The sequence below is a fragment of the Phacochoerus africanus genome, chromosome 9 (assembly GCF_016906955.1).
Source record: "Phacochoerus africanus isolate WHEZ1 chromosome 9, ROS_Pafr_v1, whole genome shotgun sequence".
Taxonomy (NCBI): domain Eukaryota; kingdom Metazoa; phylum Chordata; class Mammalia; order Artiodactyla; family Suidae; genus Phacochoerus; species Phacochoerus africanus.
The window spans coordinates 1,693,843-1,705,974 of NC_062552.1; the positions used below are offsets into that span (position 1 = coordinate 1,693,843).

Sequence of the window (12,132 nt, forward strand, 5' to 3'; positions counted from 1 at the left end):
TCCGCTGTCCTCGGCTACGATCGCCCTTCGGCCCTTCGGCCTCCGGACCGCTGCCGTTTCGCTGGACGTAGTCGCCGGATGTACGCGTCTCGTGACTGCAGGGGCTGCTGGCTTGAGCGGGGCTTGGGGACGCTGTGAATTGATGTCTTGTATCAGCTTGGCGTCCTCGCGTTGAATACCAGGACTTTACACATTGTTCTGCCTCCTCCTGACTCTCTCTCTCGTTCTGTGAAGCGAGCGTCTTCTTACTCCTTTGAGTTTCTTGTCTTTCCTCTTATGTTTCCCATCCCTTCGTCTTTCTGGGTTTTATTCAGTATACGTTTCTTTCTGGAATAAATTATGAACGATGTCTTCTGGCCTCACAATTCACAATCCCTCTCTTTTGCTACCTCAAATTTGCTAATAAATCTTATCCATTTAGTCTTTATTTCTGTATTTTTGAGCTCTGGTGTTTCTATTTGCATTGTTATCAAAGACGTCTCTTTTCCGTTTCTGTTACGTGCCAAAATGTTTAACCTTGTCCTTGGTCATCTTGGGGTGGGAGGCAGTGTCGTTCAGCCATTCGTGCCGGAGGACTCCCCTGTGTGGGCACCTGTACTTCTGTTTATATTATCGGGGGCGGGGGTGGGGGGGGGAACAGTTTTAGTCTGTGTTGTTATGGCTCCTCACCCGTCCAGTTGTCTTTGATTATATGCTGGCTGTGGTATCAGAAAATCTGATTCTAAAAATTGATCCGTTGGTCTAGTTGTTAGGACTTGACGCTGTCACTGTGGCAGCCCGGGTTCAGTTCCTGGTCTGGGAACTGAGATCCCACATCAAGCTGCTGCACACCACAGCAATAATAATAATAATTTGAGGTTTATGGGTGATCTTCCCACAGAGATAATTTTCGTGTTTGTTTCTGCCGTGTGTGTTTGGGCAGTAGCAAGCCAGGATGAACTAATCCAACTCTAGGGACTGGAATTTTCCAGTCTGCCCAACGACTTGCAGCAGGGCTGCATCCTGATACAGTTTCCTCATACTTGTAGGATGCCAAACAAAAGCACAGGAGGTATAATGGGGCCCCCACTCTTGACAGGTCCCAGCTCTGCCTACCTACCCTTGAACGTTATCAAAACCCCTGCTGCATGCCTCATTTATCTCTTTTGGATTGGAAAATGTGCCCTATTTTGCGTTGGATCTAGTCGCTGCTCTGGAATTTACTAGTTGTTCTGATTCAGCAACTGACGGACAATCTGTGGGCTTCTTCCCTCAAATATAAAAGGAGGATTTGAGCAGCGTGGCTTGGGGCCCGCCATTCAGTTTTGACTTGACGAACACGACTTCCTCTAAATTGCTAAGCAGATTTTAGGATCAGGACCCAGTGACGTGGCGTTGCTTGTTGTGGCTAAGAGGAACCGGGACATGGGAGGTGCTAGAAAGAACCTTAAGAAAAAGACGTGAGACTTGCCGAAATTCTGCTTTTGTTCCGTGGAGTCACCACTCCCTATCATCACGGACCACCGCACTGTCGGGCCAGGGACCCCCTTGGCTGGTCTGAGGCCTGGGAGCAACAAGAAGAGGGCTGAGGACAGGTTTGCAGAATCTTAGGAAACTTTATTAACTGGCCCATGAGCTTTGTGGGAGCAAGAAAATGCAGCACGTCAGGCCCCGTTCCAAGGAGCATATTGACAAAGGTTTCTTTGAATCAAAGACACACCCGCCCCCAGCGATCTCCCACCACAGCATTGCATTAATCCATGTCATTGCCATAAAAATCTGTACCAGATGCCAGCTGTGAAGAGCCTTGATCGGAAATCTCAGGAGAAGCCATTCGCGGCGGGCTCTCTGCTCCACCTCTTTGCTTAACGGTCTCTCCTGTGACGCTCTGCTTTTTGTCACTCCTTGGCACCTTTCATGATACGACAGACACCTGCTGCTTGATTCCCTGTGACCCGACCCCAACTCAAGCAGGAAGGACCAAGGAGAGCAGAAAAGGGAGGTCAGGTTATCGCCAGGCAGCCCTTCGAGAGTGTGACACCCAAAGGGCTGAAATGGGACGCCAGGCCTGCAGCGCACGGGGTCGGGGACATTGCCAAGGCAAGTCTGTCCGCACAGCCCGGGCCCTTCATTGGGCCGCTCCTGTATTTCAATAGAATATCCTCTTTTAAGCCTCCCTCCAACAATCTGGGTGTGTCTCGCTGAGGGCCTCCAGAAGTCTGTTTGTAAGACAGGTGACCGTGTGAGCATGTTCCACTTGCCTCTCAGGAAAGCAGAGCAACTGCTCAGGTCGCTACATCATCAAGAATCTACACATCTGATGATTTCTTCCTTTCTCTAACCCGATGCTGGGTTCATTTTTTCAGTACAGAAAAAAGGAGAACAGGTGCCCATGCCAAGTTAACGGGTGTAAACAGCCAACAGATCTGAGCTTACAAAGGAGGTTAAAAGATTTGTTTTTGGAGAGGAGGAGGGGTATTGGTAAAGACAGATGAGAAGGGTCGCCATGAAAAGGTCGGGGGAGCCCTAAGCGCGACCTTGCATCTCGCCTCTACGGGGAAGAGAGGCGGCCGAGGAAGAGGATGTTGGAGGAGGGATTGTGCCGGATGAAGAAAATGAACGGGTGGTCAGCGACGAAATCCTCCTCTGGCATCAGCATGGCGAAGACAGCGATGCCCGCGGTGGCAGCGGCCGCCTCTGTGCCCTCCTCGTTCACTTCCACGAAAGACTTGTGGACCACCTTGGATATGAAGAGGTCGCGGGCTTCTGACATGCCAGTCAGGTCAGCCCTGCTGCCAAAGAGATCCTGCACGCCCAGGCGGGCCAGCGGGGCGTTGAGGTCGTAGCTCTCCTCCAGCCTGAACCTGGGCAGGTGGACATTGACCTCCAGGAGGTCCAGATTCTCAGGTTTGGTCCACTCACGCAGCTTCTCCAGGGTCAGGTGTTGCTCAATCTGGAATCAGAACGGGCAAAAAGAAGAGCTGAAGCCACTTTATGGAAGTGTGGGGCTTTAAACCATATCGAGCACTCCCTGGCGGGGCGCCGCGTTAAGAGCCCAGCATTGTCACTGCAGCGGCTCAGGTTCCATCCCTGACCCAGGAACTTCCACATGTTGTGGGTGTGGCCAAAAAGAAAAAAAAAATGGTTAAATAGGTAAAGCATTCTTGAAATGAACAGTTCCGTAATACCAGCTGCTATTCAGTTTCCTTCATGTCATGCGCCAAAATCGATTCCACTTTCAATAAACAGAGCTGTGTCCAAGCTACCCTGGGCCCACGCACAGGGACTCTGGAGGTGAGGTCCCTCAACCCGCACCCACCCACCCAGGACTTCGGGTAACAGAGAGAGGCCGCCAGGGCTGTTCCCGCCCCGACGGGTTGAGTGGTGCAGAGGAAATTGAAAGCTTTCTTCTCTTCATTCTGGACCCCAGTGATCACTCTGCTCATCCGGGAGCCTCACACAGCCCACGTTATCGCTAATAGATTTGGCTCACGGGTAAGAACAGAACCGACCCAGTTCCTCCTCTGATGAGAGAAGAGCAGCAGCGCCTTGGAGCCCTGCTGTGAGCCCTGAATGAGTCACCTCTAGAAAGCGCTTGGCACACAGGACGGGCTAGACAGTGTCAAGCACTGTCGGTACTCGATCACCGCTACTGCTCGAAGCAGAACCACGTTCCCCTCTTCTCCTGATGCTGATAAGTCCTCTCGTGAGGCTGCAGACTTGGCTTCTCACAGTCAGGAGGAGACAAATATGGAAATGCAACGGAAAGAAGAAACCCACTGGTTTGAACACACGGTTTTGACAAACGGCTGATCTTAGACCCCTTCCTGATGGCACGTTTGGGGGTGGGGGGGGCAGAGGGGAAAAGCACACAACGGGCCAGAGACGCTGGAGAAAACCCCCCTTCACAGTTCTGCCTCGTCCTGGTCCCAGCAAGAGACACCAGCACCTTTCGCTTACGAACAACAGAAGCTGCAGCCTAAGGTCACGTTGGGAAGTGGGCTCTCCTGCTAACTAACGAGTCACCTGCTCTTTGTCGAGTAGCTACGGGACACTTAAGGCACAATCTCTGTGCACCGGGTGAGAAGGAGCAGTGTGATAACATACGTTATAGCATGTGATGCAACTGCTTGCTCTGCTGTTCGGGGAGTTGTAACTTTCAAATCTGTTTTAAGAAAACAATCCTCATTTGCTGTGTTTTCCCTGAAGTTCACTCATCTGAGAGGAGCTGCCTTAGTTTGTACCTTTAGATGCTCCCGCCACGCTGTTGGGTGACGGTAGCTGAACAGTAAACTCGGGGCTTTGCAGGTGCCATCAGGGGGCACAGAGACCCAGGGAGGACAGCCAGCTGACCTCAGTCAGCACAGCCGAACACTCACACGACACAGCGTCTCTCTCTCACACACACCCCGAGTCCGAGCATCACATGCAAACAGCAGGGGAGAGGCCGCACCTTCCTCAGACCCGTGGCCTCGTCCTCGATGCTGTCCGGCAGCAGGATGACCATGCTGAGGTCCTTGCCCTGATAAGGCAGTTCCAGCACCCGGCACTTGAGCTCCTTGATGTAGCCGAATGGGAACTTCTTCTTCTGATACATCATTTTCACCATCTTGCTGTCTTTCTGAACAGGTGAAAAACACATCGTTCACATGATTATCTGCCTGCCCTTAGCGCAGAGTCATTTCATCGGCGCGCCGTTGATGCTCAGTGTTGTGTGAGTGTCAGGGGCACACAGCACAGTGATTCAGCTCTGCTACTTATATTAGCGATACGCCGTCTTTTTCAGATTCTTGTCCCTTACAGGTTAGTTCAGAAGAGTGAGTACCCTCCCTGTGCCCTAGAGTAGGTCCTTGTCGCCTGTTTCACATCTAACAGTGTGTACGTGTTCATCCCACATCCTAATGTATCCCCCCCCACCCGCCATCCCCTTTGGTAACTGTAAGTGCAGTTTCCAGTTTTCTACATCTGTGGGTCTGTTTCTGTTTTGCAAAGAAGTTCATTGACATGCTTTTTTTAGCGCCTCCCACGTAGAAGCAAGAGCATGTGAGATTTGCCTTTCTCTGTCTGGCTCCCTTCACCCGGCGACCTCCTCTTGAGGTCAGAGCCCTGGGCGGTCACCTGGCCTCACCTTATTCAGCCTGAACGGGGCATCCTTCGTGGCCTCTGTCATGAACTTCTCCTGCCAGCTGCCTTTGAAATAGATGGCATTCACCAGCACCAGTTTAGTGGTGCTATCAACCACACCTGATGCCAGCAGCTCTGGAATTTTCCCTAAAAAGATAAAGTTAGGTTTGAAAAGCCCGCCTATCAGAATTCCAAATTTGAACCCACTTTTGATTAGCTCTGAAATGTAATTCAAAGGCTTCCTTCCACTTAACTTTCTCTGACACAGTAGGAAAGCCCAGAGGGCTTCTACTCTAAATAAACCAACTCCAGGGCCGAGCAGGCTGGCACCCAAACTCCCAGGAAGAGGCCCTGCTTCAGAACGTCTCTGCATGTCCAAAGAGCTCAAAATAAGAAAATCCTCCTTTTCTCTGTGTGTGATAAACATGGGCCTCATTTTGTGAATGGCCATTCTTTTTCAAGGAAAAAAAAAAAACCCTTTTTTCCCCTTAATTTTAGGGCCACACCTCTGGCGCATGGAAGTTCCTGGGCCAGGGGTCCAATGGCAGCTGCAGCCGCCGGCCTACACCACAGCCACAGCAACACGGATCCCTAACAGGGACCGAACCCACATCCTCATGGATACGAGTCTGAGCCACGACAGGAACTCCAAGAAAGACAAATCCTTCACCAAAATGCTTTTGGCCACCAGTAAAGAAATCCCTTCCTCACACCCTCCAAGGGGAAGCCAAACTCTCGCAGTAAAGTCTTAACAAACATCCCAAAGGTAGGGCGGCTTCTTCTCTGAGCCACCGGCCCCACTCATGACACAGTGTCCGCAGTCCCCTGTGGAAGGAGCTCGTGCGTCCTGTGTCAGCTCGGCCACTCTGTGGCCGTGATACAGTCACAGGTCGGAAAAGCAGCCTGAAGGGACTCAGCCCCGCCCTTCCCCCCCTCCCCCCTTCCCCCCTTCCCCCCCTTCTCCCCCTCCCCTCCCCCGTCCACACCCTGGCCCCGATTTCCTAGACAAGGGGGTGGCAAATTACTTATGACCACAGTCTCTTGTAAATATTGACTCGCAAAATTTTCATCCCTTTTATTTTATATTCAATATTAGTTTTAAGGGTTTTTGCTTTGTTTTGTTTTGTTTTTGGCCGTTCCTGCAGCATGCGGAAGTTCCCAGGGATCAAACCCGGCCTCAGCAGTGACATCGCTGAATTCTTAACCTGCTGAACCCCTAGTTTACATTTTTTTTTTTTGGTCTTTCTAGGGCCGCTCCCACGGCATATGGAGGTTCCCAGGCTAGGGGTCTGATCGGAGCTGTAGCTGCCGGCCTACACCAGAATCACAGCAACGCCAGATCCAAGCCAGATCCAAGCCTCGTCTGCGACCTACACCACAGCTCACGGCAACGCCGGATCCTTACCCATTGAGCAAAGCCAGGGATGGAACCCACAACCTCATGGCTCCTAGTTGGATTCGTTAACTACTGAGCCACAACAGGAACTCCCCTAGTTTTAATTTTTAAATGTAGTTTGGGGAACTTATGGGGAGAAAATATTGAGCCTCTTCAGTTAAATCATGTTTGCATTTCCGCTTTGAGGAATTTCTACATTTGAAACCTGTCTGGGAGTTCCCGTCGTGGTGCAGTGGTTAAGGAATCCGACTAGGAACCATGAGGTTGCCGGTTTGATTCCTGGTCTCGCTCAGTGGGTTAAAGATCCAGCGTTGCCGTGAGCTGTGGTGTAGGTTACAGATGCGGCTTGGATCCTGAGTTGCTGTGGCTGTGGTGTAGGCCGGTAGCTACAGCTCTAATTAGACCCCTAGCCTGGGAGCCTCCAGATGCTGCAGGAACGGCCCTAGAAAAGACAAAAAAAATAATAATAAAACTAAAAAAGCTCTCTGGTCCTGGGCAGGACCGAGGTGCAGGGTCAGGCTGCGGGGCGGGGAGGGCAGAGGAGAGGGGGGCCCGCAGGGGGGCGGCGGGAGGAGGGAGGCGAGGCCCGGCGTGGACGACCGGCCGCCCTCGCTCACCTTCCGTCTGCTCTTTGACCCACTCGTTTATCGCCTTCCGGGCCTCTTCCGAGGCCTGCAGAAAGTCCACGCTGGCCAGTTCAGCCCCGTAGGTTTTCTGAGTCGAAGCTAAGAATTCCTGTGTGAGACAAAACACTTGTTGTGAATAACTCCTCCTACATGCAGAAGGGGTTTTCTAGAATCCTTAAAAGCAACAGAACTTATCCCCAAAGGCATGTTTCATGTCACCAGAAAGTTCCAACGCTTCTACTTTGTTTTATGACAGTCTCCACCACCTGCAAGCGTGCGGCTCAGCAGCCGCGGCGCGGCCTAAAATGTACCAGTTCGTTTCGAGCCTTTGAGCGAGTTGCTCACTAACAGGCAGATACCGAGTGTACTTGGAGGTGAATTGCACGTCTCACTCTTGCTTCAGTAGAACAGCCGAGGTCCGTCTTTTCCCCGCGGAGGCTAAAAGTGAAACCGCACCCTGAATGGGAATCCTGTCCGTCCTGTTTTCACTCGGGATCGCTTTTTCCTGAAGGCTTTTACAGAAATCAAACCTGGCCCCTGGGACGGGATCGCGCTGGGAAAAAACCCGCATTGCCTGGTGAGGTTTAGAGCCTGAAGACAAAGTACTTACGGGGAGGAAGTGATAGGTTTTTTCGCCAAATAACCTATTAGCGAGTTTCAGGATATAGGACGCTCCCCGCTTGTTGATATCCGCATTCAGACTCTGAAATCGTGAATGAATGTCCTTGACAGTGTCGAAATGGAGAGCCTAAAATAAAGAAAACATTATCTCTGTAGCCATTTATCGTGAAACTAAAAATTGCTTCCTTGTCATGTGCTCCCATCAAATTAAATTCACATGTTTTATTGCCAGTTGGTGGCCCCAGACTAATACTTTAGTCTTTTTTTTTTTTGTCTTTTTGCCATTTCTTGGGCCGCTCCTACGGCATATGGAGGTTCCCAGGCTAGGGGTTGAATCGGAGCTGTAGCTGCCAGCCTACGCCAGAGCCACAGCAATGCGGAATCCGAGTCGCGTCTGCAACCTACTCCACAGCTCACGGCAACGCCGGATCCTTAACCCACTGAGCAAGGGCAGGGACCGAACCCGCAACCTCATGGTTCCTAGTCGGATTCATTAACCACTGCACCACGACGGGAACTCCCTTTAGTCATTTTTCATTGGAGAACAAGTAATAGAAAATCCAAAACGTGTAGCTTTGTGAAACAGGCTACTTACATTAGAAACTTGTATATCACTTCTTTGTTATAATGATTGTTCCACACATATGAGTGGTTAATAAAATATTTATACAAATCTGCTTTTTCCCCAAAAAAAACATAAATGGTAAGTTCATATGCATATTCTGTATCAAATATAATTTTACTGAAGGTCTCAGAAATAGTACAAATAAGATTTATCAGCTATACACAAAGATATTACAGATTTAAGGTTTTTTTTTAATTGCGCTATTAACATCAGCAACTCACTTATTTAAAAATAACTTCTTCAAACTTAACTTGGGGGAAATTTTAATTCCCCATGCCTCAGCTACATCAAGAGTCCTTCATGGTTTTGTGAGGCCTGCCACAGTTCCCGCTGTGGCACAGTGGGTTAAGACTCCCACTGCAGCGGCTCAGGTCCCTGGGGAAGCTCAGGACAGTCCTGGCCAGGTGCAGTGGGTTCATGGATCAGACCCTTCTGCAGCTGCAGCTGCAGCTCAGATTCAGTCCCTGGCCCAGGAAATTCCATAGGTGTGACCATAAAAAACAAACCAACACAGGAGTTCCCGACTAGGAACCATGAGGTTGCAGGTTCAATCCCTGGCCTTGCTCAATGGGTTAAGGATCTGGCGTTGCCGTGAGTTGTGGTGTAGGTTGCAGACACGGCTCAGATCCCCCGTTGCTGTGGCTGTGGTGTAGGCTGGCGGCTACAGCTCCGATTCAACCCCTAGCCTGGGAACCTCCATATGCCACAGAAGCAGCCCTAGAAAAGGCAAAAAGACAAAAAAACAAAAAAAGAAAAAAGAAACCCAACACAAAAACACTAAACAGCACCTGGCAGGTGGTGGGTGCTCGGAAAAGACCGGATCGGTAAATGACAGCCTGCATCCGAGTGTATCGTCCCTGGGGCTTTTCCTAAAGTCTGGCCTCATGAAATGTAATGTATCACACAATGCACAACGCTGAGCGCAGAAGCCCAGTTCCACAAACGCGCCGCCCGAGCTCAAAAGCACGGCTTTCCGGTTCAGCCTGTGCTAGGACTCAGCAGTGGCACTGGGCTATCGCTGCTGGTTTTGCTGACCTTGGACATCTGGGCCTCTGTGTTGCCTCTGGTCCCCAGAAGGATCATGGCCAGTGCTGATGAAATGCTGAAGGGGGAGATGAAGATGTTTCCAGCAGGATTGCTCTCATTCAGGGCGCGGAACAGGTCCAAGGCGAAGCGGGTGTTGGCCGCGCTCAGCTGCTCCATGGCGAAGCTGCAGCACAGAAGAGCCCAGAGCTGCTGGCTGCCACACCCGCGCCAGCAGTGTCACTTCCCCACCTCCTCCTCAGCCTGGCCAGCCACCCTGAGACACCCGGGGCTTCTGCTCTCTTCTTGTCCCAGGAGGGCAAAAACCCTCCACGTGCCCCAAAGTGCAAGGTGGGGGCAGCCAGCCAAGGATTCGGCAGTGACACGGGGTCAAGACCTGTGGCCTCAAGGGCCCAGGTGCCCGGGAGGGCTCCCCTGCGACATGTGGGGGCACACACCTCCCACCCTTCCTTTCAAGCCTCCGATTCACTTGAGCCATGAATCCATTGCCCACATTTATCTGAAAGAGTCTGTTGCTATTAGAAAATCATAGCTGCCTCCTGCTCATTAAAGCACATTCCAGCAAAGGAGGAACAATGGCCCTCATTTTGAGATTCCCTTGCTAATGTTTGAGGGGTTACAGGCTATGAAAACCCAACCCAGGCCCCAAGTTAGGCTGGGCGGCTGGGCAAGCAGAAGGTGACAGGTGTCCTGTCACAGCCGCAGGCAGCTGGGACCCCGCAGGTGAAGCCCTGCCCTTGGTCTCCTCCGCTCGGCCAGCCTGACCCAACTTCCCCACCTGAGCTCTGCGCTCAGAGCCCAGTTTCCCCCAAATACAAGGGGGAGACGAGTGACAGCGCAGCCGGCGCTCAGCGTGTAGGTAATAGGATGAATTACTGCTGTTGCTGAGGAATATCCGGGATCGCACTGGCCTCCCTGCCCCACCTCGAGCCAAGAAAGGAGAAGCGGGCTGCGTGAAAACTGTCACAAAAAAACTCCGGGAAGTAGGGCGAGAAAACTCCGGTTTCGGTTCCGCCTTCGGGCCGCCAGGGAGCGACCTTCGTCCCTGCAGGCCGCCCGGCCTAGGGCCCCGGTTGCGGCGCGGGAGCCCCGGGCCGGGGTGGCCACGGGGACGGGGGCCCCGCGGGCGCTCTCGGACCGACCGCGCCGACCTCCCCGCCCGCCCCACCTCCCGCGCCGCCCGCAGGCCTTACCGCAGCTCAGCCGCCGGGGCGGGACGCGAGGTGCGGGAGAGCGCGGCGCGCGGACTTTATAGCGGCAGGAGGGAGGGCGTGGCCCCTGCGGGTGGGCGGGGCGGCCCCGCCCGGGGGCTTCCTTCCCAGCAGTCCCGCTGGACTGGGCTGGGCTGGGCTGGGCTGGGCTGGGCAGGGCAGGGCAGGGCAAAGGGCTTCGGGCACATCGCGCTGGGTGCCTCGGGCTTGGCAGGCCTCCACGCAGCGCTCTCAGGGGATCAGCACTTCTCTGAGTTCCAGGCAAACTCAGATCTCTGCCAATGATCTGATGGGCCATTTCTTACCAAGGTGTGAATGACAGAGGTGGCATAGTGTGTCACCACTTAGAGGAATCTTTTGAATCTTATCTATTCACTCCAAACGCTCGGATTATTGGGGGGGGGGGTGATAAAACAGAATCAGTTCTGGAGTTCCCGTCATGGCTCTGTGGTTGGCGAATCCAACTAGGAACCATGAGGTTGCAGGTTTGATCCCCGCCCTTGTTCAGTGGGTTGAGGATCCGGCGTTGCTGTGAGCTGTGGTGTAGGTTGCAGACGAGGCTTGGATCCTGTGATGCTGTGGCTCTGGCGTAGGCCGGCAACTACAGCTCCGGTTGGACCCCTAGCTTGGGAACCTCCATATGCCGCGGGCACGGCCCTAGAAAAGACAAAAAGACAAAAAACCACAGAAAGCAGACTCAGTTCCAAACCACATCCTTGATGTCACTGTCTCTCAGGTACCAAGCTCAGCCCAGAACTCCCCTGGCAAGTGACGACTTTGCCAGGCTGGGTCAGTGTGCACACCACACACCACGACAACGCCCGTCTCCATGAATAAAGGATTTCTTACCCATTATACGAAAACATAAACTGTCCAGCGTAATGTTAAAATGCTAAAACTAGAATGACTGTAGTTGAATAATGAAAGCAGTAACTTTCTGTGAAGTTTCTTGTTTATTTGTTTGTCCTTTAAATGCCTGGGTGTGTAATTTCACCAAAATGTATAGTACTTGGTATGAAACGATTCTGCCGTCTTGACACTTCTTCCCTGCTTTCATACAAATCTCAACATGCAAGGGGGACGAAGGAAAAATCCTATTTTTTAATTAGTATGGATAATATAGTGTAAAAGGGTTTGTGGTTTTTTTGACTCCGAGACTTTGTTTATAAGAAAAGGAACAGAGAAGATTAGTATTAGACAGATAAACATACTCTCCATAGTTTTTAAAAAAGCAGCAAGAATGTAACAGCTAAGAGTGCAGGGTGTCTTACAACTGGTTGGAATAAAGAAACCGACGTTTGCTGAAAACCAGTTGCAGTCATGTTGAGTGGTTTGATAAAATCGGTCACCTGCCCATCATTTCTCGCAGAACTAGAGCCCCCTCATCCGCTTCTAGCAAGAGGCGGCTGTGAGGAAGTTAAGAGGCTGCGCCGAAAAGTCGTTAAAATCCGAGACACAAAAAACGGAGGAAAAATGGGTTCTAAATTTTCTTTTCTTCCCCTGACA

General features: G+C 51.8%; 1 protein-coding gene across 1 annotated transcript; it reads right to left on the reverse strand.

The window, feature by feature from the left end:
• Positions 1–1,575: 1,575 nt before the first annotated feature.
• On the reverse strand, positions 1,576–10,692 carry SERPINB1 (serpin family B member 1). Its single transcript, XM_047796179.1, has 7 exons — positions 10,609–10,692; positions 9,407–9,581; positions 7,736–7,873; positions 7,117–7,234; positions 5,108–5,250; positions 4,433–4,600; positions 1,576–2,932 (listed from the first exon to the last, which is right to left on the reverse strand). The coding sequence occupies exons 2-7, from the start codon at positions 9,572–9,574 to the stop codon at positions 2,531–2,533; spliced, it is 1,137 nt and encodes a 378-aa protein (XP_047652135.1). The 5' UTR covers positions 9,575–9,581; positions 10,609–10,692; the 3' UTR covers positions 1,576–2,530.
• Between the last annotated feature and the right edge of the window lie 1,440 nt (positions 10,693–12,132).